Source organism: Mytilus trossulus, chromosome 1, assembly GCF_036588685.1.
Source record: "Mytilus trossulus isolate FHL-02 chromosome 1, PNRI_Mtr1.1.1.hap1, whole genome shotgun sequence".
Lineage (NCBI taxonomy): Eukaryota > Metazoa > Mollusca > Bivalvia > Mytilida > Mytilidae > Mytilus > Mytilus trossulus.
In genome coordinates, this window is record NC_086373.1 from 94,456,707 (window position 1) to 94,484,070 (window position 27,364).

The window sequence follows — 27,364 nt, forward strand, 5'->3', positions numbered from 1 at the left end:
AAAGGGAGATAATACATACCAGTCGTTGAATGAATCGGTGACACTACTTTATTCAGGGGTGAAATTATTCTAATTTAAGGTACCATGTATTTGTACGCTTACTTATAATTCGTGCTTCTTTATCATAATTATGTACATCCTAATGTTTTATGTGCATTTTTTATTTAGTAATTACTAACAATAGATCTAGGCATGTTTTTTTTGTTTATAATGACTATAATGCATGCCGGGTTCATAGCCCTATATCCACTATCCTGAGATTTTTAAAGTCAGTGTAGTTGGTGCACACGTATATAGAGAGAGGGAGGGTCTTGGTGGGGTGTATCTATCATTATTCATCCAAGCATCCCTCATTTTCTCATCTGAATGCAATATTTAACAGATATGAAAAAACTTTTCGGCAAAACGACTAGGAAAATAATTTCTTTTTAACAGATTTATCGACATTAAATCAATTTACCCAAACAGCTTTTGAATTTATAGATAGATCTATTTTAATAAAATAAACAAACATGATGGGCATAATGCTCATTGTTGAAAGCCGTATGGTGACTGACGAATACTGACTGTATTTTTTAAATTCATTTCGTCTCAGTCTTTTGGAGAGTTGTCTCGTGGCAACCATACCACATCTAATTATTTTTCTATGTTTATAGTAATAAGCAAACCGGTTGCGTATCTCATGCATGCATAACATTGAAAATGGTCTGCATTTGCAATCTTACATTCTTAGACAGAATTCTTGTCCAGTCAAGAATTTTTAGTTTGACTCTTGACGAACTAAGGCAGCAACCATTTGATTTTCTGGGGGGGGGGGGGGGGGGGGGGCTATGTTTTTTTTGTTTTTTGGGAAAAAAAAGTTTGTTTCCAGGTTTTGGTGAGTTTGTTTCACCCTCAGCTGCCACTATATGTAATGCTAAAACTGAAAGAAAAAATTGTTTTCGGTTTGTCGCTAAAAAAATAGATTGTTCTTCGCTGAAGGCGAAAAAAAAAAGTTTGCACAGAAAAAAAAACATAGCCCCCCCCCCCCAGAAAATCAAATGGTTGCTGCCTAAAATAATACATACTGACCGACGCGCTTTTCAATTACACATTTGGTGGGGTGAACAAAATTTTAATACATATTATATGTATGCGTTACGGTGTGAAACATGATGCCTCCTTATTGTTACGTAGAAGATTATTTCAAACAGATTTCCGCCTTTTTTTTTTGTACTGAAAACTCAGTGTTGTTGATTTTAGGCGAAGAACAACATTTCAGTTTACCGATGAGATGGCGAGGAGAGTTGCAATTGTAAGTAAGCCAATGTGACATCCTTTCGGCAATGTAAGTGAACATATTTAGCGGCTCCTTATTTGAGGGGGGGACAAGGGGGGTCCCCATAACAGCAAAACAGTTAATTGATTTGGTGAAAAACAGATAACAAGGAATTGAAAGGGATAATAAAAGATAACAGTAAATGAAATATGATAATAAATCTGTCCAGGACCAATCCAGTAGATGACATGTAGATCTTAGTATATATAACTTGTGATATGGACCTAGAGAAAATTGTAATTTGTGTAAACAAGACGTTTCGGTCGTTGATACATTTCTGCCTTGGTTGATTTTTTACTGTAACTTGTACAATAAAATATATAAGGCAGCAACCATTTGATTTTCGGGGGGGGGGGGGGGGGGGGGGGGGCTATGGTTTTTTTTCTGTATAAACTTTTTTTTGCGACAAGTCGAAAACAATTTTTTTCTTTCAATTTTAGCATTACATATAGTGGCAGCTGAGGGTGTAACAAACAATTTTTTTTTCAGAATTCAAAACAAATTATTCTTTTCTCCAAAAACGGGAAACAAACTTTTTTTTCCAAAAAAAAACCATAGCCCACCCCCCCCCCCCCCCCCCAGAAAATCGAATGGTTGCTGTCTAACTATATACCTCATTGGTTATAGTATGGATGTTAATTTTTTCTGAACGAAATTACGGGGTTCTGTTTTAGATATAGGGATATTTTTAATCTAGGGCGTTTGAGGGATCAATTTTTAATGATTTAGTTTTTTTTTTGTTTAATTTTTGAAAATAGTGCAGCCAGTGACACTTTATTATCAATTTGGTTTTTAGATTTTTCTTCTTCTGAAAAGCAATATATATACTTTACAAGTTATAAAAAAAAAACCAGTGATGCACAATATATTTTTTTATTTAGTGACCTCATGCATGATAAACTTACTTATAAAATACAAAAATACCCAGATCAGCGGAGACAGGTCTTGTAACTGAAACATGCATGCCAGTTATGGTCATTCAGATAATAGAAATTTACCCAAGTGACAATTCTGATAGTATAATAGAAATTGGACCTAGTGAAAATTTGGATGACACCAGGTGAAACAACAATCATGTATCTTATGTGAAATTATAGAATATGGAAAATTTAGGTACAGCATTGGAGAAGCTGTAGGATTTTAAAAAGGGTATTTGTCGAAAAATTAAACTGAAGACACATCTGTATTTGCATCAATGGTTTCTGAGCTTCAATTTTCGCCATGTGAAGCAGTTAAAAAGCTTTTAAACATGTGGTGGTCATGGTTCTCTTTCATATAAATACCAAAAGAAAAAGATGTTGTATAATTTCCAAAGTCATTATTCAAACCCACACCACAAAATAGCCCACACATACAGGCACATACAGAATGTGACTGCGTCAACTTTAGCATGCTAGTTGGTGTCCAATCCTCCTCGAATCAGGGACAGTGGTGTAATAGTACAACATAAAGATTATTATGTGATCATTGAATAAAATAAATCTAAAGGGTGTACCAATGCTTTTTTTTCATAACAAAATGCATACTATAAATTATTGTACAAGTAATAAGTGTATTATAATTTGTACAAAATACTACATGTTCACAGACAGTGGAATTTATCACAAAGGATAATAATAATATAAACTGGAATGGTCATGGGTCCAATTTGATTTTATTTGTTTATGTGATGTATGTTACTGAAATTCTTCTGCAAAAACAGGGCCACCCGATATCACCAGTAGAAAGACCCCAATAGAAATACATTTAAGAAGATGTGGTAAGCGTGCCAATGAGACTATTATCCATTCAAATCACAATTTTCAATTATCTGCCAAAATGCTAACATTCAAATTTTCAATAACAGTTAACAGCAAATAGATTCTCACAATAACAGGTAACAAAATAGAAAATAGTCCTATAACAGCTAACAAAGAATTAGACAATAACAGCTACCAGTAAACATATTTTCAGAATAACAGATAACAAAGAATTAAAATGCCCCATAACAGCATAACAGTTAAACCCCTTGCCCCCCCTTTCTTATTTGTCCTCTACAGCCAAACTAGAAAGGACGGACCTGTGTCAACGAAACATGAATTGTAGGACGCAAAGATTGAATAAAACATTTAACCAAGTATAGTAATGATGGGCTTTTGGCATCCGTAAAAATAAACACAATAAGGAAACAAGCATTTAATATAGGAGCTGCATAAATAGACGGAGACGTCCATGTATCGCTACATTTTTTTAGTCCTATATTTCAATGTAATATTGTTCACTTCATGAAAATCATTAATACACTATATATGGAGACCTTCGTGTGTTTTTAAGGTTACTGGATCCAACAAAGGAATAGGTTATGGCATAGTACAGGCTTTGTGTAAACAATTTGATGGTGATGTATTCCTTACAGGTAAGATATACACAGGTAACCAAAAACCGTAAGTATCTATCACATTTACAATTTTACCCCAAATGTTCCATTCAGGAGAAAATATGTATAAACAGAAAAAGCGATATTATCTAGAACCATATAACTTATAATAGTCAAAGAAATGGACAAGTCTTTTTTTTAATGAAGTAGACATCCAACTCGCAGAATATATTGTGTCTGTTATGTTTGTAGGAAGAAGTAAAGAAAGATGTGAGGCTGCAGTCACTGAGCTTCAAAAGGAAGGACTATCACCAAAATATCACCATCTCGATATTGATGATCAAGATACTATCATCAAATTAAGGGACTTCATGAAGGAGAAATATGATGGCATCGATGTCTTAGTTAATAATGCAGGCCTCGCATATAAGGTGACTCAATTCTGTTCCCAAAATAAAATAATAAAAGTTCCTGGTATTATAGTTATTACCAAATGTTGGATTTATGATATAAATGAGGAGATGCGGTTTAACTGCCAACAAGACAACTAACCACATGAGACCGTAGGCACAGAGTTTCATCAACAATGTAACAATCTATAGCTTCAAAAATTACTAAAGTCCATGCAATAGTAAGTTATAAAATATCCCGACATTCGAGACAACCAGAGACAAAGATTTATTCTAAAAACCATAAAAGAAAAAAAATTGCAGGTAGCAACTAACGGCAAAAAAATGAATTAAAGACTCCTGACTCCGGACAAATGCAGCTTAAGAATGAGGAAACTCACAAGAAGAATCAAACAACCCATAGTTGCCAAAAATAAGGGCACACAAAACAAGCTCACATTCTACAACATTTACAGGGCACAACAACAAACACTGCAATCAACATATAACTTCATAATTTGCCCTGCTGAATTATGGATCACTTGCTTGTTATCCCTTTTAACCCATTGACGAGTCTCTCGATATACCCTGTTTGGCAGGTGTTTATTTTGTTTGTAACCTTTTCATCTGTTGATCAGAAAAATGTTTTAACAACCAAAGTGTATTTTTGTTTAGGTTCCATGCATTCAAAATTGAGGATTCCGTATTAAAAGAGTGATTTACAAAAGGACGTTTTTAGTGTTTTCAGTATAACTTTCCTCCTTTGCACTCATATTTTATTTGAAGATTCGGATAAGATTATTACAATGATGAGTTGGTAAGTTGATAACATATGTACACTATAATAAACATTCATCATTTAATAAAAAATCATTTAAAATTAATAAAACAAATGCAGACATGTTTTTCATCACATTTGTCGTGATTATTGTGTGGTTTATGTTAACGCCACAACATCAACATAGTTTTATAACTTAAATAATTCCTTGTTACTCTGCAGCGTGAATCAACAGTACCATTTAGTGAGCAAGCCAAAATGACATGTGCTACCAACTTCTTTGGAACTCTTAATGTGTGTAATACTCTGTTCCCAATACTCCGACCTCACGCGAGGTAAGCAATTTGACTAGTATTCATATTTTTAAATTTAAAGATTTGGCCCTTTTACTTATAGGACTCGTCTGAAGCGCATTTCTGCATTTATCTTCACATGCAGGATAACTCAAAACCAAACAACTTAAGGCTACGGATTTATAAATCCGATCTCAACAAGCCAAAAGAAATTTCGGTCAAACAAAAAGCTGGATACAAATTTTTACAAGATGAAAAAGAATAAGCTTCTCTAAAAACTAACTTGGATTCCTCGAAAAGCGTCATGGCATGAAAAATAAAGAAGAAAAAAGTCCCCTTTAACTCACCTACTTGCATTGTTTCCATGCTCGTGTATATATCTAAAAAGAAAAAAAAACACAGCAAAACGAGTTAAAGTTATTACAAATGACAAATGAAATGACAATGAAACAAAACAATGTTACAAAACAGGAAAAGTAACCGGTGAGAACGAGTTGATAGACCAAGTTCTAATGTAGTTTTAGTTTTGTTCTTAAAATTCTAACTTAGTACAGAGATTAAATAATGTATATGTATTACACAATTTTACTACCTTAGGCTTACAAAAGCATAGTAACAAATAAATCAGAAACTTTAAAAACTATAAAAATTGAAACAACACACGATTCAATAAATAACACATTTATAAGACATAGCAATTCCATTACAAGAATTAACACTGAGATATTAAGCTTGAGCAATATGAACTCTTTCCTATATTACATGGATAGAGACATATTTCTTGTTATATAAATGTGCATCTGACACGGGGCGGATCCAGCATTTGAAGAAGAGGGGGTTCCCAAACGGGGATAAAAGGGGGAGGGGTTCCCAAACTAGAATAAAAGGGGGATATTCCAACCATATTTCCCCATTCAAATCCATTGATCGTCCAAAAATGGGGGATCACAACCCCCGGACCTCCTGCATCCGCCACTGTGACATGTAGCACAAAGTGTCATAAAACGAGTTTGAAGTGATAATGTTTAGGAAGTTTATAATGAACCAAATTAAACCTGTGCCCTTTATTAACATTTATTATAAATTCTTTACGTATAATCGACAATGCACTTCATTTGCTGATTGTTTATTTAAAACTTTAGCTGCTTATTAACATTCGGATTTTTCGCGACTTTTGATAACAAGCAACACAGAATCATTTAGTATGTGTATGATTAGTTCGATGGTATAGCGATGACTACTAGTATTTGATTTTGTTTCCAAATTTTTCATGCGTTTCGATTTGTTAATTAATCTATTTACTTACAGTTGTGCATACTACTTCTTTCCGCGTTTGTTTTTTTTTTTCATCCCGATATTGTTAACAATTAGCCATGTTGACTGCTTACCGAGAAAAGCTATCGGGGTGTATACAGGAAGACTATCAATACTTCGATATCAGTACATTCTTAAGATTTTCAGAAAGAAGAAAGTGTATGTACACGTGTTTGCCACATGTGGAGCAAGATCTGCTTTCCCTTCTGGTGCACCTGAGAGTATCCCAGTTTTTGGTGGGGTTCGTGTTGTTTGGTCTAGTTTTCTATGTTGTGTCTTCTGTACCATTATTTGTCTGTTTGTCTTTTTATTTTTATCCCTGGCGTTGTCAGTTTATTTTCGATACTAGTACATGAGTTTGACTGTCCCTCTGGTATCTTTCTTTCCTCTTTTATAGCAAAAACTTACCCATTCAAGTTTATAAAACATATTCATCGTTTTTTTTGTAAAAGAAGGATTATATGACATTTAGCATTTTTATTTTAGAGTGGTCAACATATCGAGTACGAACTCCCAATGGGCGATTGAAAAGTGCAGTGACGAAGTGAAGTCAAAGTTTTTGCATCCAGATATTACAATGAATAAAATGAAATGTCTGTTACACCAATTCATAGAGTAAGCAGGAAAAAGTAGTCTATATAATTATGTTTCAACTTCTAAATGATTCGGGATTTTTGATTTTTTTAAATCCCAAATTGTTTGGAGAACGTATGCGTTATGATTATGCATAGACATTTGAATATGCCCTTATAGTGAAAGATGATACAGTTTTAGGCTATTTATAATGTCTATAATGGGTTTCAATATTAGAAATTGTGATACATATTTGGGCAGTTTAAATTCCCTATACATATATTGTTTCATGACAATTACCCCATGTCAGAATAAACTCTGGTCAGCATGTTATTTTTTACTCCAAAACACCGTATACTATTTTTTTTAAACATTTGTGAGAATTAGACAAACGTTATCTGTATAAACTTCAAACTAAATATCTATATTAACTTCAAACTAAATATCTAAATTAACTTCAAACTAAATATCTACATTAACTTCAAACTAAATATCTATATTAACTTCAAACTAAATATCTATATTAACTTCAAATCAAGTATCTATATTAAGTTTTTAATCGGTTATAGCGCCGCACAAGTTGGACAACATCAAGAAAAAGGATTTGCTAATACAGCTTATGGTATGTCTCATATTGGGATTACACTTATGACGTTTATTCAGCAAAGACAGATGAATAACGACACGAGGGATGACATAGTTATTAATGCAGTAAGTTCTATTCTTTCTGTTTGAATACGAAAGAAGAAGTAAAAAACACTTATAACATAGTAAAAGGGAACACTTAAGTATATGTGAACATATTTCAGTATTATAAAAAGTAAAACAACAAAAATACACCGAGGAAAATTCAAAACGGAAAGAAAAAAACAAAACACCCAAAGCTCAAACATATCAAACGAATGGATAATAACTGCTATATTATTGTCTTGGTACAGACGTTTTTTTTTATCTGGAACTTGTATGGCAGTTGAATGAAATTCCATTATATTGACAACAGTGTTTGAACAAAACAAACCGACACAGTAGGTACAAATGTAAATAATAGAGGAACAGCAGTCAAGATTTTGTTAGAATCTTAAACACTATATAAAACACACAAATATACCAGTAAAGAAAACAAAGTGGCATATAAACAAAGCACATTAGTAAAAAAGACAAGAATATAAAAAATTACCATAGCACACTTTCACAAGGACAGAATGATTAAGTACCGAGCCACGTATAATTATTATTACCAAACAATGAAACTCAACCGTAAAAGAAATAATTTACAAAGACAAATTAAAGAACACTATTTCTCGCAAATAAGATGATAAACAACGTCAGTACCTAGATTAAACAGTTTTATGATTTATTTGTCTCTTCAATATACATGACACACACCAAACATGATGTATTTCATAATGATCTTTTCAAATTGAGATATGTCGTTTCTTGTGACCAAAAAATTATCAAACACCAAACCGTGTAAAGCAACCGAGGTCTTTGTTTTGTTTTTATATGCTGATTATTGAATATTTCTTTAGTGTAATTGAACGACTGGGATGTAACTTGCCCGTCATCGCTTTCATCCCTATTCATTGGCGAAAAGTCTACTCTCTACTTTCTATTTATCTTGATATATTATGCTTTATGAAAATTAAATACTTTTTGTAGTGTTGTCCAGGATTCGTACAAACAGACATGTCATCTCATAAAGGACCCAAAACCATACAAGAAGGTACATTTATATTCTTTTAATTTCGAATGACATTCGTATTTGTATACAAATATTTGTGGAGACACTGCTCGAAAAAGTTACCTTTTAATCATGAGATACATCCAATTTATAAAAAAAATCTCTGAATTTAAAGCAAACCTTTTTTTGATGCCCCAAGAACATCAACGTAAGCGAGCAATATTTATTAGCTTTGTTCAGATGAGCTTTTCTCCTCATTTGATATCGGTTGTCGATCGTTAAAATCGTAACCCCCGATAACTACTGTACCAATTAGAACCAAATATCGCTACAATTATAGTTTTGGTATCTAGTTTAAAGGCATTTTAGGCATTCATAACACCAGAGTGCAATTTCAGTAGATCATCGCGCGTATTAATCGAAAATTTTCATGTTGAAATTCAATAAAGTTAATACATGTACATTTAGGGTTTACATGATAAAAAATAATTATGCTTCATTAAAAAGAATGGCCAACGTAGATACAAGTATCTTGTCTTAGGGAGGAATAAATCCTATTTTGTAAAGGATCACTCTGATTCAAACAAAAAATTCTCTGAAACTTGCTTGATTTCTTGATTGACACCATATTTGTTACGTTCGGAGGACGTGTTTATCAACAGACTGTCGGCATTCCAATGGGAACAAACTGTGCCCCTCTACTTGCCGACTTATTTCTTTATTATTATGATGCTGACTTCATGCAGGAACTTCTTAGGAAGAAAGACAAGAAGTTAGCAATATTCTTTAACTCTACTTTCCGCTATATAGATGATGTTCTTTCACTAAATAATTCAAATTTGGTGACTATGTGGAACGCATCTATCCCATCGAACTAGAGATAAAGGATACTACAAATACAGTTTAGTCGGCTTCATATCTTGACTTACATCTAGAAATTGACGATGAGGGTCAGTTGAAAACAAAACTTTTGAAAAAAAAAACTGAAAAAAAACACTTTACGACAAAAGAGATGATTTCAACTTTCCAATTGTGAACTTTCCATTTCTAAGTAGCAACATTCCAGCAACACCTGCATACGGGGTATATATCTCCCAATTGATACGATATTCCCGTGCTTGCATTTCCTATCATGATTTTCCTGATAGAGGGTTGCTGCTCACAAGGAAGCTATTAAACAAAGAGTTCCAAATGGTGAAGTTGAAATCATCCCTTTGTAAATTTTACGGACGGCATCACGAGTTGGTTGACCGTTATGGAATAACCGTTTCACAAATGATATCGGATATGTTCCTTACGTCGTGACTACAATCCCCTTCCCTTTCATGAATGTGACCTTCCGAATTAGACTATTTACTGGATTTGTTATCACATAAGCAACACGACGGGTGCCACATGTGGAGCAGGATATGCTTACCCTTCCGGAGCACCTGAGATCATCCCTAGTTTTTGGTGGGGTTCGTGTTGTTTATTCTTTAGTTTTCTATGTTGTGTCGTATGTAATATTGTTTGTCTGTTTGTCTTTTTCATTTTTTGCCATGGTGTTGTCAGTTTGTTTTAGATTTATGAGTTTAACTGTCCCTTTGGTATCTTTCGTCTCTCTTTTATGCTTAAATCAAGTTAAAATATTTAGACAATTATAAGATGAATTTGTCATGTTTTTCAATAAAATTTGTGTCATAAACCAACATATTATTTGGATATTTTATTTTGCTTTAACCCCTTTATTGTTGATCTGAGCTATATTTTGTGATTTTCTCTCTTTACTTACACATGCAAAGAGCAATGTCTTATTTTCAAAAGAACAACTTGCCAAACTTATTATTTTTTTCTCGAAAAAATAGATTAATAAAGAAATCCATAAAAGGTATTCAAATAAGAATAAAAATCGTCTTTTTAACATTGAAATGCCTTTCATGCTATAATACTTTTAAATAGTGCTACCTTAAAGACCAATGGCTTATAGAAGACAGGCGAACGATATCAAAAGGACATTCAAACCAACAAGTTGAAAATAATCTGACGAAAACACCATGGCAAAAATGAATACATCAACAGATAAACAACAGTGCACAAAACACAACACGGAAAACAAAAGACCGTCTTACACGAACCATCTCAAAACCAGGGATGATCTGAGGTTCTCTCACAAAAAAATTGACTATGGTGGAAGATACATTAGAGCCTCCTGATTGGTAATAGGGCAGCTATTGTTCAAAATATAACAATGATTATATATATAGATTGCATGTAGAGACATATTTATTTTATCTATCATTCATTAGTTTGGAAATTGTAATAATAGATCTGTTGAAAAAAATATGTTTTAGGTGCTGTTACGCCAGTATATTTAGCATTACTCCCAGCTGGAACAACAAGTCCAAAAGGAAACTTCTTGGCTGATTGTACAATCAAAAACTGGGGATGAGGTTGCAAGAAAACGAATGAAAAACTATATTTGTCAATCATTTCTGCATTCCGTCAATGAAGATCAGACAGACTGAAAATTGCAGACAAAGTTTATCGTGATGGCATCATAATTCGTTAATAAATCAAATTGTTTAACAAAAATCGCACGTTTCAAATTCAAAACATCAACTATGACAAGTACAACTTTGAAACAAATTAAAAGTCTTTTTTTAATATCATCAATTTATTCTTCAAATACGTACAATTTCATTGAACACTTTATCTCTTTTATTCTTACATTCAACATGTGCATAATTTATATAATAACTCTTACTGAGTTATTTGTAAAATAAACTTATATTTTGATTATAAATTACTGGGATATTCCTGTCAATGGTTACACTTAAATACAAAGATCCAACAGTGCATAATTTATATAATAACTCTTACTGAGTTATTTGTAAAATAAACTTATATTTTGACTGGATAAATATTAACTTCTAAAGAAAAGAAATTCAATCACACTTCCCTGACATCAAAGAGTCATCATAACATTATTACTGTCCACAACTCAAACTCTGGCTAGAAATATTTTTTTACCCTTTGACTAAGATATTTAAATTCAAAAAGACTCATTACGCCTTTCACCTAACAAAGACAAAAAGGTTACAATTCTTAAGTTACAACTAATGATAGTCAAAGTTAGAATAATTGAACAAAGGGTAAGACAGAACTGAAACGATCAAAGATTAATGCTCACCTGCCCCTAAATGATTTTAGGGAGTATTTCTCTCCAAAACCATGTCCCAGATTTGGGATAATTTTCTGTTACATGAGTGTATGGGTCTCAACAGATGAAAGTTGAAATGAGGTAGGACACTCAGCAGTGAGAATATTATATCTTGTGTTAGGAGGCATATATTTAAAAAAGTTTTTGTAACTTTTACATGGCCAATTTAAAGGGATGACATATATTTACTGCCATAAGATCTAAATATGTAAATTTTCATCCAAGTTGATAAAGCACTTTTTTTGGCATTTAACCAAACCTGGCCATAATCATCATTAGGGTATCTAGTTTAAAAATGAGTCATATTCAACTTTCAAATGCGTTAAAGGACATGAAAATCCATTTACACGTTTTGGAAAAAATTAAAGACTTTTGATTGGAGTCATAAAAGCCAGTCTGTAGTGCTACCAAAATAAAGAGTATACTTTTATTTTTTATGGCATTATTACCCTAATTTTTTTAAATAATGTAAAGTAATGTGAAGCAGGTGTTACTTTTTTAGCGTTATTTTTTAACATTGTCATAAAGCAAGGGGTTATGCATAGCCATCAAACTAGTTTCTACCCACCATTTTGTCTTGAAATGTCTGGTAAAAAATCTGGAATATAGAAGTTGCTATCAAATAGTTCGTTTCTGTGTATGTTGGCGTTTGTTTTTGTTACACTTCAGTGTCCCTGTTGTTCCTTCCCTCCTCATATAGTTTATGTGTTTACTTCGATTTTAGTTTGTAACCCGAAATTTGTTTTCTCTCGATCAATTTATGACTTTTGAACACCGGTACACTACTGTTGTCGTTATTACCCTGTGAGAGAGGACGAAGCCTGTATACATTTTTATTCAAATACTAATTTTGTGCCATGAATCATTTTTACACATAAATTTTGATATCAATAAGGTAATAGTTGTTTACCACTGTCCAAAAGTCATAAATTGATTGAGAGAAAACAAACCCGGTTAACAAACTAAAACCGAGGTAAAAAAGTAAAATCACAAAAATACTGAACTCCGAGGAAAATTCAAAACGAAATGTCCCTAATCAAATTCCAAAATCAAAAGCACAAGCAGATCAAACGAATGGATAACAACTTTTATTATCCTTTCTTGGTACAAGCATTTTCTAATGTAGAAAATAGTGGATAAACCCTGGTTTTATAGCTAGCTCGACCTCTCATTTGGATGACAGCCTCATCAAATGTCACAATTTTGATATAGTAGATGTGTGAACAAAATAAACAGATGTAATAAGTAAAAATGTAAAAAAATATATGAGTATAACGGTCAATATAGTGTTATTATCACAACAGCTGTAAGAGGAAAACAAAGGAACAATGAAGTGCAACAAAAACAAACCCCTAAATACATAGAATCGAACTATTTGAAAACAAACACATATTCCTGACTTCGTACAGGACATTTCAAGAAAAAAAATGTTTGGTTGAACCTGGTTTTATGGATAGCCAAACCTCCTGCTTAGATGGCTATATAAAAATATCGCAAAATGGCATGACTATGTATTACAAAATAATAAAAAGTGCCTTTCAATTACGATTTTTGTTTGTTTTGCATAATTGGCTTCAATAACAACTGGACAATAAAAAGCAACCATTAATGGGGGTTCGGATTGATAATATATTTGCATATGTTGCTACGCATACTTACAGTTCCAGCATTTTATGTTGCAGAATAATAATTGTCATCTGGCAACAATGTGCAGAGTCATCTATTATTTTTCACATGTCAATGTATTTGTTTTTCAAAATTCTCCACTACAGAAAATCAAATGGTAGAACTGGCTATTTGGCTTGTAAAACCCTCTGGAGTCATAGACCACCAGTAGAAATATCGACGCAGTCGTAGTTATACATTTAACGCCACCAGATGCTTATTTCGACAATTAATTACAATGACCCTGGAAACTTCATTGTTTTATTTAACAGGTCTAAGAGCCCATCAAACCAAACACAGAAATGAAAAATAACAGCAAACTTTAATCGACGCCGTCCTTATATTCTACTGGGTTGTTGAAACTAGCGAGGACTAAAAGTCCACTAGCAGAGGTTTCAGCCCTGTGGTAGTAGTTGTTTTGTGTTCTTGTCTTGGTTTTATGTTGTATGATGAGTTTTACATTTACTATAATTTTGCGGGTTATAGTTGATTATTTATAAAATTACACTATTTACATTTTCATTGGATGGTACACTATACAGTAAAGGATTCATAAACTGATAAACATAGATATCGACATCAAGGTAAGTTTCTAGCAAAACTCATCACAACTTTATATTAAAAAAAGGGAATATTTTTTACATATATAATGATAATATATAGATTATATACATATTTTCTTATCCCAGGCATTGATAACCCTAGCCGTATTTGGCACATCTTTTTGGAATTTTGGATACTCAATGCTCTTCATCTTTGTACATGTTTGGCTTAATAACTTTTGTGAAATGAGAGTCACTGATGAGTCTTATGAAGACGAAACGCGCGTCTGGCGTACTAAATTATAATCCTGGTACATTTGACAACTATTCAACTGGTGCGTATTTAGACAGCCATATTGTTTGATAATTCAAAACGTATAACAAAGTTGAATAGTCGATATACCCAGGAAGACGGCACTGTGATTTACTAAACAGGTCAGCCTATTTAAACTTATGCATACATGTAGCTGTGTGCAAACTTTAAAAATAAAATTATGTGTCTTAATTTAGACGAAAGCAGTTTTATTTTCAGTGATCAAATCGATCATGAGACAAATCAATGAAACTAACAAAATCTTAGATAGTCGCAAATTAAAAAAACCAAAGTATCACGGTAACACTGACAGGATAAGCGTCTCTTGTTATTTAACGAGTTTCTGCGTTACGCAAAAAAAACAAAATACCAAACATATGTTATAATGCACTGTTAAATGAGAAGATACATTATCTGTCGATATACGATCCATGTGAAATATATTTTTGTTGATGATTTATAAATTATCTATCATTGGTCTTACCAAAGGCCAATTTGAATTAGATAAAGAGATGGTGTCTTGTTTGAATAAGATATATCATAAACAATAAATAGTTGTGTTTATCAAATCCATTCGTGATTACTAAAACCTATTACTGATACCTATAAGAAAAAATCTGTAATAAATTCAATTAAAAAATATCCAGCTGATCTGCAAGGTTTTCCCCACCACATATAAGCATATAAGATCTGTTAGGCTTATTAAAGTTAATAGACAGTTTACTTTATCGCTCTTTTTTTTTTAAATACTCCCCTCCCCCACCCCCCCAATTTGTCTTCTTTCGCGTTACGGTTATCCGTGCCGATACATTCTTTAAAAAAAAAAAAATTAAGAAAGGAAATGGGGAATTATGTACTAGTTCAGTGAAAATGGACGTCACATTAAACTCAAAAACATAACTAAACTTAATTTTAAAAAAAACTTTGAATATAAACAAAGGCCAGATGTTCCTCACTTTGGACAGGGGCAAACATGTGGAAGGGTTTAACATGTTTTGTGCGATCTCAGGCCCCTAAACATCTAGCTTATGTTGAAAAAAAAGCAGTAAAACGCACAGTAGAACTCAGGGTAATGGGTGAATCAATATTAATACCAAAATATGCAGTCCTTATTGACCTGATAACAGTATCGTAACTATATCCCTTCTGAATAAGTCTGTTTAAAGGTTAGGTTATCTTTTGAGATGGGTGAAAACCGACATTTTTGTGCTTTGTAAAGAATATAACCATACAAGATTGCTGAACGTATAAGATTTCTGCATGTTGATTTATATTTTCGAATGATGTCCGCGTGTTGATGATGGTTAATGTTTTGTGATATCGAAAACCATGGTGTAATAATTTTTTCATTTATACAAAGATTTCTCTCGTTAAAATGAGATACGTTCTAACATAAACTAGCGAATCTAACAAAGATATATAAGCACCATCAAATGGTGATAAGGGAAAATCACAATCTGAAAATGGTTAATTAACAATAGGAAATGAAAAATGGTTTACATGGTTCTTAGAGTAGTATGCGGTTTAAAAAAAACCCAATAATGATACGCTACGAATTTTGATGCTGTAAAAACCACTTTTGATATATCTTCGACCTCGCTTCAGGAAAATTTGGACGACACATCTCTCGTGAATGAAATTCAGAAAGCTAGGATCACGGCACACATTGAATAAAAAAAGTGATCTAAGTATGCAAATCGACATCTGCAAAAAAAAAAAACCTAACATACTAACTTTGTATGTGTATTTCTTCGTGAATGTCAAACTTCTTGAAATAATGTATGTACTTATACCTATAAACTGTTTGACACTGTTGAAACAATAATTAAATGTTGAACTTATTTTCAGATCAAGATCAAAATGTCGTCAAAGAAGGTAAGTAAATAAACATTTCAATTATGAAATATTGTTCTTGACTGTACCAAACACATAATTAAACTTTTTATTCCTAGCTGTGTATTTTTAATTGAATTGTTCACCCCTGCACATTTTATGTGCGTGTCCCAAGTCTGGAACCTCTTAATTAAGGTTTAATGTTGGTTGTTGAATGCCATAAGTCATTTTAGGTCTTTCTGTTTTCCTGTGGAAAGACCTATTGTATTTGTTCTGATTATTAAGTCTTTCCACTTTTCTGTGAAAAGACCTATTGTTTTTCTTCAGATTTTTTTTTCTTCCGCCTAATTTTGTTCTAAAATCAATAAATATTTGTTTCGCAATATGTCGCTTAGATATTTGGTATATGATATGATATCTAGTAGTTTATGATCATTTGAAATTTACCCTGCTTAACAGAATACTTTACCTTGTAGGAGTTCCCCCCCCCCCCCCCCCCAAACACTTATTTTCTTGAGTCCACTACTCCTTTTCAACCGTAAAAGATTACGACAAATTTATTTTATAAAATTGCTCATTATATCTTTCGCATGATTTGCTGTATTTTGACCGAAGCGATATGAACACTCCATAAGAGAATTTGTTCCCCTTATGCATTTGATATAAGTGATATGCAAATATATCTTGTAAACCATAAGTGAAAGAGACCTAAGATCTTTTGATTGGAGGTCCTTGGTCCAAAAAAATGAAAACAGGGTCAAGGTCATAGATCAATTCTGAATTTTGTCTATTTTCACTCATTTCCAAAAACCGTATAAGGTATCGACAATACGCGTATTGTTCACCAAATCCAATAAAGACATATGGTCTTTTGATTTGAGGTACTTGGTTTATGACCTTGAAATTGATCTCAATATCATAGCTAAATTTGAGTTTGAGATATTGGCCTTAGATTTTTACCTCAAATGTATACATCATGAAGCCATAATACCTTTTGCAATAGGTTTGAAACCATTTAACCTGTAAAAAAACAACCCGAAGTGACATTATGTAAACCGGAAGTAGCTATTGTGTGTACTTTATTAATATAAAAGTATATAGAACCAGATATTTTTGGGATCAGTGTCAAGTTATTATTCAGATAGGATAGATAGTAACATTTTTCAAACCGGAAGTAACAAATTATCTTCCTTATTTAAAAAAAATATTGTAAAGAAACCATACATTTTTGGAATCACTGTACAATCAGCTATCATTTGACCATTAAAATGACATTTTAAACTTAATTTTACTACTTTCATATTAAAATTCATGGTTTTTGATTATTAGGTCTTTCCATTTTTCCGTGAAAGACCTTTAGTATTTTTTCTGATTATAAGGTCTTTCCACTTTTCTGTGGAAAGACCTATTGTATTTCTTCTGATTATCATTAATTTCTTTTCTGACACATTTTGAAATTTTTGTTTCGCAATATTTCGCTTAGATATTTCTTATATTGTATCGTACAGTTTATGCTCTTTTAAATTTCACCCTGCTTAGACGAACAATTTTCTTTGTAAGAGTTATCTCCCTTTTCACTTTTTATCAAATGTGTGCATCTTCTTCGAACATAAAAAAAAGTGACAAAATTCTTTTTACAAATTGTTCGTTACATCCTCATGATTTTTTGGCAAATTTGGATCGAAGCGAAACGAAGAAATTTTAAAGGAGTTATCTACCTTTATGAAATAAATTTGTCGGTAAGTTTTTTTTTGTAACTCATAAACCGTTTACCGTATTACCCTGCAACAACTATATTTGAGGTTCCTATGTTCTTACTTAGAAAATGAAGTCATGGTCAAAGGTCAAGGTCCAGTTCTAAATTTTGACTTTTGCTTATTTTTGCATTTTCTCAAACACTTTTAAAGATATATGAAAAAGAACAAGTGCAAAATGTTTGCTTTATTGAAATGAAGATATGTTACCTTTGGTCTAAAACAATCCAATAGCATCTTATAGGAGTTACTATCCCTGAAATGTTTAATTATAAGGTTATTTGATTATTACTTCAACTTGGTCCATAATAAAGCCAGATCACCTTAAACAAATGGTTGGGTTACATATGACCTTGAAAAATGACAACCGGAAGTGACCTTTATAGAACCGGAAGTAGCCATTTTGCAATTTTTCATGAAAAGTAGTCGGAATTCATATATATTGTCATTTAAATACATATATAAAGAAGACATTTTTACCGACCGTCCAAGGGCTGTATAGCCAGTCAAGGTCGTTAAAAACTTCCATCTGTTGTTGTTCAATAAGCTGAATGTGACCTTTTTCCTTTGTAATACTGGCTATTTAAAGCATTTCTGTCAAGTGTTGTCATAATCAGTTCAATAGTTTGAGAAAAATCTAGTATAATGAAAGACAACATCTACTGTACAGCGATTCGAGCAAAATTTCTTCGACAAATCCAAACCAAGCCGCATCAAGATAGAATAGAGTGAGGACCAATAAATGATCAAACATCTTTCTTATCTGCCTAAAAACAGTTGAAATTAATACACAAGATGATTTTAGAAAGATAAATACTACGAATGGACCTATGTATCTTCTTTATAAGTGATCTTTTGGTCAATTTAATGAATTCGGTATTTGGTCGTTCGAAGGATAAAACGTTGACAACACTACAACTTATACCTCTCATTTCCTCCAAATTTCAACTTTTCAGGCCAATAAATAAAAATAATGGAGTAACTTTCTCTCATTTATGGTAGAAATGTTATAAGAAATGAGTAATTGAAGCATTTTATCAGAATTAACAATTCATATAAAAGTTTACCCTTTCCAAGGAGGTTTCAATAAGTCCTTACGTAAAAATTAAATTCACGCCGTGTTACAGAGAGGGACATAAATGGCTTCTCTTTTAATAAATAATTTGTCGTTACAGCATTAAAAATAATTTCATCTACTTATAACTATATATTTATTTAAGTATTTTACTAGAAAATGTTCTATCAAAGCAGAATATTAAAATAAGGAGAAAAAGCCCCCCCCCCCCCCACAAAAAATAAATAAATAATAAAAAAATGAATATTCATGGTAGAGTCCTATTTCAAGGCAATTTTCTCAACAATATGTTTTGGAGACTCAATCCACTCAGAATATTTTTTGTAATATTTCACTTAAGGTAGCACAATACAAAGATTTTTTCACTCCCAATCAGACAAATTTTAACCTGATGTAATTCATTTCATCCTTCTTTATATTTTATAAATGAGGTACCAAAAGAAAGGAAAAAAAATATCTTTCAAATTGTGATCATTTCATTATGACATAATTATTACATAATTAATTGTTATGCCATTAGTTGCTATTTTGTGAATCAATTTAACGTCTTTGTTCTTCATAGCATCCAAAATTATTTTATAAATTCTTACAACACAGCTTGAACTCCAAAACTATGTCTCAGATTTCTAAAAATATCAAGTAACATTTTCTTAACAGGAAGTAGCACATTATCTCATTTGGTTCGCTTTAAGGCATATCAAATATTTATCAAAGGTACCAGGATTATAATTTAGGATGCCAGACGCGCGTTTCGTCTACATGAGACTCATCAGTGGCGCTCATATCAAAATATTTATTAAGCCAAAAGTACAAAGTTGAAGAGCATTGAGGATCCAAAATTCCAAAAAGTTGTGCCAAATACTTGACTTACTTGACTTAATCCACTTCGTCCCATGGGGGACATAGGGCGACTATAGTAGCTTTCCATCTTTTCCTGTCCTTGGCTAGTTTCTTTGCTTCACCCCATGTTTTCCCAATTTTCTGGAGATCAGATGTTAAATCTCTGCGCCAGGTGGATTTTGGTCGCCCCCTTTTACGATGCCCTTGGGGATTCCAATCTAGTGCATGTCTTGTTACATTTGTGTTGCTTTTACGTAAAGTGTGTCCAATCCATTTCCATCTTCTTGTTGTTATCGTTCTTTCTATTGGTTCTTGTCTTGTCCTTTTCCATAACTCTTTGTTGCTGATTGTGTTTGGCCAGTTAATTCCAATGATGTTTCTAAGGCACCTGTTCATGAAAACTTGTAATGTTTTTGTTGATGCAGCTGTCAGTCTCCAAGTTTCTGACCCATAGAGAAGTATAGATTTTACGTTTGAGTTGAAGATCCTGATTTTGGTGTTTGATCTGTGCGCTTTGCTCCTCCAGACTGGTTTAAGGATAGCAAAGGCTTGTTGAGCTTTTCTTTTTCTTGATTGGATGTCTTCATCTGTCCCACCTGATGTACTGATTACACTGCCGAGATATGTGAATTCACGGACATCTTCAATTTCAGCATCTCTCACTTTAGTTTTATTAAGATTGTTTGTATTTACCCTCATGGATTTTGTCTTTTTTGCATTTATGTATAGTCCTACTTGTTTTGCAGTTGTTTCAAGGTGGGCTGCTTGCTTTTGTGAATCTTCATGGCGATGGGAAAGCTGGCAGATATCGTCTGCAAAGTCCAGGTCTTCAAGGCATGACTGTAATGTCCATTTAATACCCAAAGGAGTATTGTATGATTTCCGACTCACACTATCACTATCAGAAAAAGGAGAGGGGAAAGTAAACATCCTTGTCTGACACCGGTTGATACAGGAAATGGATCTGTCAGAGTCTCTGCATGGCTCACTTGACATGTAAAACCGTCATAGAGCTGTTGGATGACGGATATGATTTTTTCGGGTATTCCATAATGTCTAAGGATGTTCCATAGTACTTGATGGTCTATACTATCAAAGGCCCTCTCAAAACCTACAAATGTTAAGTAAAGGGATGTCTGCCATTCAATGGTTTGTTCGATGATGATTCTTAATGTGGCAATTTGGTCAATACATGATATCTCTTGTCTGAAACCGGCCTGTTCGTTTTAGTAACTTATCAACTTCTTTCTTTAACGTCTGTAGGATGATGTAACATAGGACTTTGCTAGGAATGGAAAGCAAAAAAATTCCTCTCCAATTGCTACAGATTGATTTGTCGCCTTTCTTTGGTACTTTAATGAGGATTCCTTTACGCCAGTCATCAGGTATATGTTCATCATTCCATATTTTGTTAAGTAGTTGGTGAAGTTTATCAATACATATGTTATCCATTGCCTTTATGGCTTCAGGTGGTATGTTGTCGATCCCTCCTGCTTTTCCATTCTTTAGTTGTTTTATTGCAGCGTTGACCTCTGTTCTAGTTATATCTCCTGTCTTGATATTCAGGACCTGTCTCCCTTCAATGGTAGGTGGGTCTGTTGGAGAGGGTCTGTTCAGCACTTCTTTAAAATGATCTTTCCATCGTTTTAATTGATCTTCAATTTTTGTTAACACATTGCCATTTTTATCTTTGACTGTAGCACTTGAGTTTGATCTTCTTCCACTTAGTTGTTTTGTTGTGTTGTAGAGAGATTTTATGTCTCCTTTGCTACATGCAATTTCTGCTTCTTGTGCTAGTTGTTCAACATAGTCTCTTTTATCCTGTTTACAGTTCTTCTTCACTTCTTTGTCTTTCTCTCTATAAAGGTCCTGTGTTTGTCTTTTTTGTGCCAAATACGGATAAGGTAACGGATATGCCTGGGATAAGAAAATCCTTAGTTTTTCGAAAAAGTTTTGTGAACAGGAAATTTATAAAAATGACCACATTATTGATATTCATACCGAAATTTTGACTATTGGGCTCGTGAAACCCTCGGGGAAGGAACGTTCACCAGCAGTAGCATCAACCCAGTGGTGTTAATAGTTATCAAAGGTACCAGGATTATAATTCATTTATAAACCATTTATTTATAGCATCAGTTTTAAAATGATACAATCTTAGTTTGACTATAGATGACTTATTTTTTTATAGGTGTATTTTTGAGAGTAAAAAATCATCTTTAATATGTAAAACGCAGATCTAATCGTCTGGGTACAAAACAATAACATAGAAAATAGCGACACTTTATCGACTCAAAATAGAATAGAATGGGTTCAACACGAAAACAATTATCAGCGAAAATATTGCTTAACAGTATTTTAATACTTGTACATAATGTCAGTTTATTTTGATCGTTACACTTCCATCATTCACGACAGGAATCACATAACTGAACCATGTCGAACATGAACTTAACCATGACACTAGTGAACCAAACCATGACGCTGAATTTTCTGTAATCTTAAATGGTGTGCAAATGTAGGTTTTTTAAGGAATAATTGATGGCAGATTTCTACCATAACAAAATATGGGATCTAACAGACAGAAAAAAATAACTGTACTTTATGCCTTAGAAACAAACAAACAGTTTATATATTTTTTCATACACAAGCTTCATTCTGTATCAAATTATAAATATATGATAAAAACTTTAATGTACTAACATATTAGCAATTAAAAAAAAGATACTTACCAGTTTGAATTTATATTTAGAGGTTCATTTAGCAAAAAATCCGAATGTTTATATTGTGTCATTGATTGTCAATAAAAACTCTTAACACAACCATGTCTTAACCAAACTATGACAAAATCACTGTACTAAACGCCCATCGATAAGACGACCTTACTACCCGTGAACATTCATCTTGACATCTCAAACATGTGCTGCTTTAATACTTTAAACATATTATAAAGTTATTCTCAGTTTAATATTAGAAATGCAATTCGCCCAAAAACAAGCATTCAACACACGTTAAAAGTTGCATGCACCTGAAACTCTTTTATGAATTACCTTCATCAGGAATGTTCAACGTTAACCAATGATACCTTTTCTTTCATTTATTTTTATTCATATGTCCCGTCAACCATCAGTTAGTATTATTCATATTCCACCCTCGACTCTGTGGATATTTACAATCCATTAATAAACGACCAAATATTGAAGAAAATCCAGGAAAGGTTTAAGTATACATTAAAAAGGTAAAGATCTTCCAATTCGTTATGACGAGAAAATCTGTAGTTGTTTTCTTAGTTTCAGCTGCAAATAGCGGCGACAGTCATCGAAGAGACACTTATTCTTGAACACCTTAACTTCTTTTTATATAAAATTACCAATGAACATAATTTTTCATTTCACATTTTCAGAATGTGCAGTTCAAGGGAAGTTGTGATCATGAAATGATTAACAAAATCTACTCTTCGTGTCTTGATGAGCTTATGGAGCATGAAAAAGTGGGGATGAAAAAGCTGAGAGTTGAAATTCACCGCATTGTAAATCAGAAAACAGACTTTAAAGTCACCATCTATCTTAACAAATTGGGACCGGTCACCATACAGGACGGTAGACGAGTGCTCCAAGAATTGGTTGTACAATTTAAGGAAAATGGTGATATAGATTATGTGTGGGGAGAACAAAAATATGTTCGTGAATATGATTTTTTTGATTAATAAGTACTAGTATGTTCATTCGAAGAAAATGAAGTACATGGACAAAACCATTTTGAATGTTTCAATAATATATAACTTAAAATAAACAACTTTTACTGATCTCGTAGCCTTAACATATAAATATTTTACATTTGAAAGCAAGAAGTGTTTTTTTTTTAATCTTTTTTTGCAGTAGATATACGTAGTATTTCTTTAAATTATTCAAATGTACATATACATACGAAGCTGTAGTACGAGAGCCCATGAGACAATTATCCATCCAAGTCACACTTTGTTAAAGTTAACCATATTTTTTGTCTATCTGATGAGTTAAGCCCTTTTCAACTGATTTTTATAGTTCGTTCTTATGTTGTACTGATATACCACTGTCCCAGGTTAGGGAGAGGATTGGGACCCCGCTAAAATGTTTAACCTCGCTACATTATTTATGTATATGCCTGTCCCAAGTCAGGAGTCTGTAATTCAGTGGTTGACGTTTGTTTATGTGTTACACATTTGTTTTTCGTTCAATTTTTTACATAAATAAGGCCGTTAGTTTTCTCGTTTGAATTGTTTTACATTGTCTTATTTGGGCCTGTTATAGCTGACTATGCAGTATGGGCTTTGCTCATTGTTGAAGGCCGTACGGTGACATATAGTTGTAAATGTTTGTGTCATTTTGGTCTTTTGTGGATAGTCGTCTCATTGGAAATCATACCACATCTTCTTTTTTTTACATTATAGGCCAAATAACAGCCTTTAACACGAAGCGTTGGCCGACACCAAACAGCAAGCTATAAAGGGCTTCAAAATGACCAGTGTAAAATCATTCAAACAGGAAAATCAACGGTCTAATCTATTTAAAACAAAAGAAAAATACGTATGAACCACATTAACAAACGAATACCACTGAACACCAGGTTCCAGACTTAAGACAGACATGTGCAAACAAATGCAGCGGGTTTGAAGTGTTAATAGGTACCAACCCCCATCCTTACCTGGAACAATAGTGTAATATATATTTAGCCTTAAAATACGATCAAATTAAGCATTTGACACTTATGTGAGTTAACTTAATTACAAAGTAATTTTCGAGAGGTGTTTCTATCATAACTATTATTTGGGTTCATTCAAATTGAGAAAGGAAATGGGGAATGTGTCAAAGCGACAACAACCCGACCATAGAGTAGACAACAACCGAACGCCACCAATGGGTCTTCAATGTAGCGAGAAATTCCCGCACCCGGAGGCGTTATTTAGCTGGCCCCTTAAAAAATATGTAAACAAGTACAGTGACAACAGACGTCATACTTAACTCCGAAGTATACACAAGAAACTAAAATTTAAAATCATACAAGACTAACAAAGGCCAGGGGCTAATGACTTGGGACAGGCGCAAAATTTCTGCGGGGTTAGACATGTTTATGAGATCTCAACCCTCCCCTAAACCTCTTACCAATGTAAAAAAGTAAACGCATAACAATACGCACATTAAAATTCAGTTCAAGAGAAGTCCAAGTACGATGTCAGAAGATGTAACAGAATAAAAAAAATAAAATGATAATTATACACAAATAACAACAGACTACTAGCAGTTAATTGACATGCCAGCTCCAGACCTCATTTAAACTGATTAAACTGATTGCAATATTATTTCTTCATCATATGAATATCAGGCACAATCCCTCCCGTTAGGGATTTAGTATCATACTATCCTAAAATATATGAGAATAACATAACCCGTGTTATGCCTACAGCTGCTTTTTTAATAAATGTGTTTAGTTCCGATGCAAAGACCCTATAAGTGAATCAACATTTAAGCCAAAATATGAAATCTAAAATGCCCTGACAACAGTATCGTAACTTTATCCCTTCTTAATAAGTCTTAATTAGTTATATAAAGGTATGAAATTAAAGTGGAAGCAAAACAAATATATTTACATACGCATATTTATGATTGATATACAGCCATTGATGCTGTGGGAATTGCCTATGCATCTTTAATCATGACTACACATGAGCTTAAATGATCTGCAAACAGTTTTATGAGCTGAAAGGTTTATATTCATTCTGCTACTACATGAAGCTAGTTTAAGGTTGATGAGCCCTTCTGTAGCCATTTTTGTACGAACTTTGCAAACTTCAATTGTATCAAAACTACAAATATAATAAATAATAGAGATAGCCCATTTTGTACATTTTCCAAGGGGAAACTTGATGCAAAGCATTATTTTCTACTGTTGCATTGCATTTAATAGAAAAAGAGGACTTTGTGGCAAATAAATCAAGATTTTTATAGAAAATCCACAGCCTTTATCCTTGTACTCTCATATTTGGCAATTTGGTGACTGATAGATTATTGCATGCAGTGCTAGCATTGATTTCCTTAAAACAAGTTAATCGATGTAGTTATTGGTTAAAACAAATATAAATATGGGCAAAATCAAGTACACCTTATATGGTGCGCTCGACTTCAGTGAATCAGCACGAGGTGTTTTGGAATTTACAGGTTGCATAGATTTTTTTGTAAAAAATAAACACTAGCACATGATAGAAAATCAAGTGAGTAATTTGTGTTTCAAATTTTATAACAAAAATCTCTGTATTAAGGTAGCACAATATAAAGATTTTATAACTCCAACTCCAAAGTTTTAAAATGCTGTAACTTTCTTTATAATGCTTGAAAACTTATAAAAGAGGTTGTTTTGGATAGTTAATAGATCACTCTGTCAAATAATGCAATGTTAGTATTATGCAACAATTATGTAACCAATCATAATGTTAACTGTGTCTAAAATATTTTTCACCAAATTTCCACTTTTAAATGAAATTAGCTTCTGCATAGGTATCCCTAGAGGGTTGATTGTATTGTATATTGTTCTTATGGCCATTATCTACAAAAGGGTGTCTCAGATTTCAGATAGAATGTATAGAACAAATTTTACACCTAATTAAACATTATCTTCTTTTATGTGGTAAGGATGTTTATACTAATTAGAGATTTATGAGAGAATGGAATACCATAGAGACAATCTGAGACACCCTTTTGAAGCGCATAGTGTTGGTTAAGATTTAGTTAAAATTTTCTGTATAGCTAAAGAGACGATAGAGCTAAATTCATTCAAGTGAACTTACCCAGATTTTGCCACTAATTACATAATAGTTGATTACATAATAATTGCATAATAAAAATAATGCATTTATTTAAAAGATTAATCTTTTATCTATCTATATATACCTCTTTTATTATTTTCTATGCATTCATAAGAAAGTTACAGCATTTCAAAGGTTAGTGATTGGAAGTAAAAAAAATCTTCGTATTGTGCTACCTTAATGGCTGTGGATTTTCTATAAAAATCTTGATTTATTTACCACAAAGTCCTCTTTTTCTATTGAATGCAATGAAACAGTAAAAAATAATTCTTTGCATCAAGTTTCCCCTTGGAATATGTACAAAATGGCATATCTCTATAATTCATTGTATCTATAGTTTTGAAACAATTGAAGTTTGAAAAGTTTGAACAAAAATGGCTACAGAAGGGCTCATAAACCTTAAGTATTTTAAGCTTTTTTTTTTAACTATTTGAAAAAAGCTCGGAGGTTATTTCCACGGACGGAGAACCTATCAATCTATTTGTTCAGTTATTTTCGTGTCTGCCCTTCCATTATGTAACTCAAGAAAAAAATCCAAAAAATGGTTTGTATCGAATAGAGAAAATCGAGTGCACCTTTTTATGTTGGGACGTGTTTGAGGTG

General features: G+C 32.8%; 2 protein-coding genes across 2 annotated transcripts; both read left to right on the forward strand.

The window, feature by feature from the left end:
* The first annotated feature begins 1 nt into the window (after window position 1).
* Window positions 2-11,345, forward strand: LOC134691424 (carbonyl reductase [NADPH] 1-like). Its single transcript, XM_063551951.1, has 9 exons — window positions 2-79; window positions 1,243-1,294; window positions 3,632-3,713; window positions 3,927-4,105; window positions 5,064-5,176; window positions 6,935-7,063; window positions 7,591-7,732; window positions 8,681-8,744; window positions 11,033-11,345. The coding sequence occupies exons 2-9, from the start codon at window positions 1,274-1,276 to the stop codon at window positions 11,128-11,130; spliced, it is 828 nt and encodes a 275-aa protein (XP_063408021.1). The 5' UTR covers window positions 2-79; window positions 1,243-1,273; the 3' UTR covers window positions 11,131-11,345.
* Window positions 11,346-14,123: 2,778 nt separating this feature from the next.
* On the forward strand, window positions 14,124-23,629 carry LOC134704874 (uncharacterized). The gene is made up of 3 exons (XM_063563662.1): window positions 14,124-14,150; window positions 16,270-16,296; window positions 23,327-23,629. The coding sequence occupies exons 2-3, from the start codon at window positions 16,282-16,284 to the stop codon at window positions 23,627-23,629; spliced, it is 318 nt and encodes a 105-aa protein (XP_063419732.1). The 5' UTR covers window positions 14,124-14,150; window positions 16,270-16,281.
* Window positions 23,630-27,364: the final 3,735 nt, after the last annotated feature.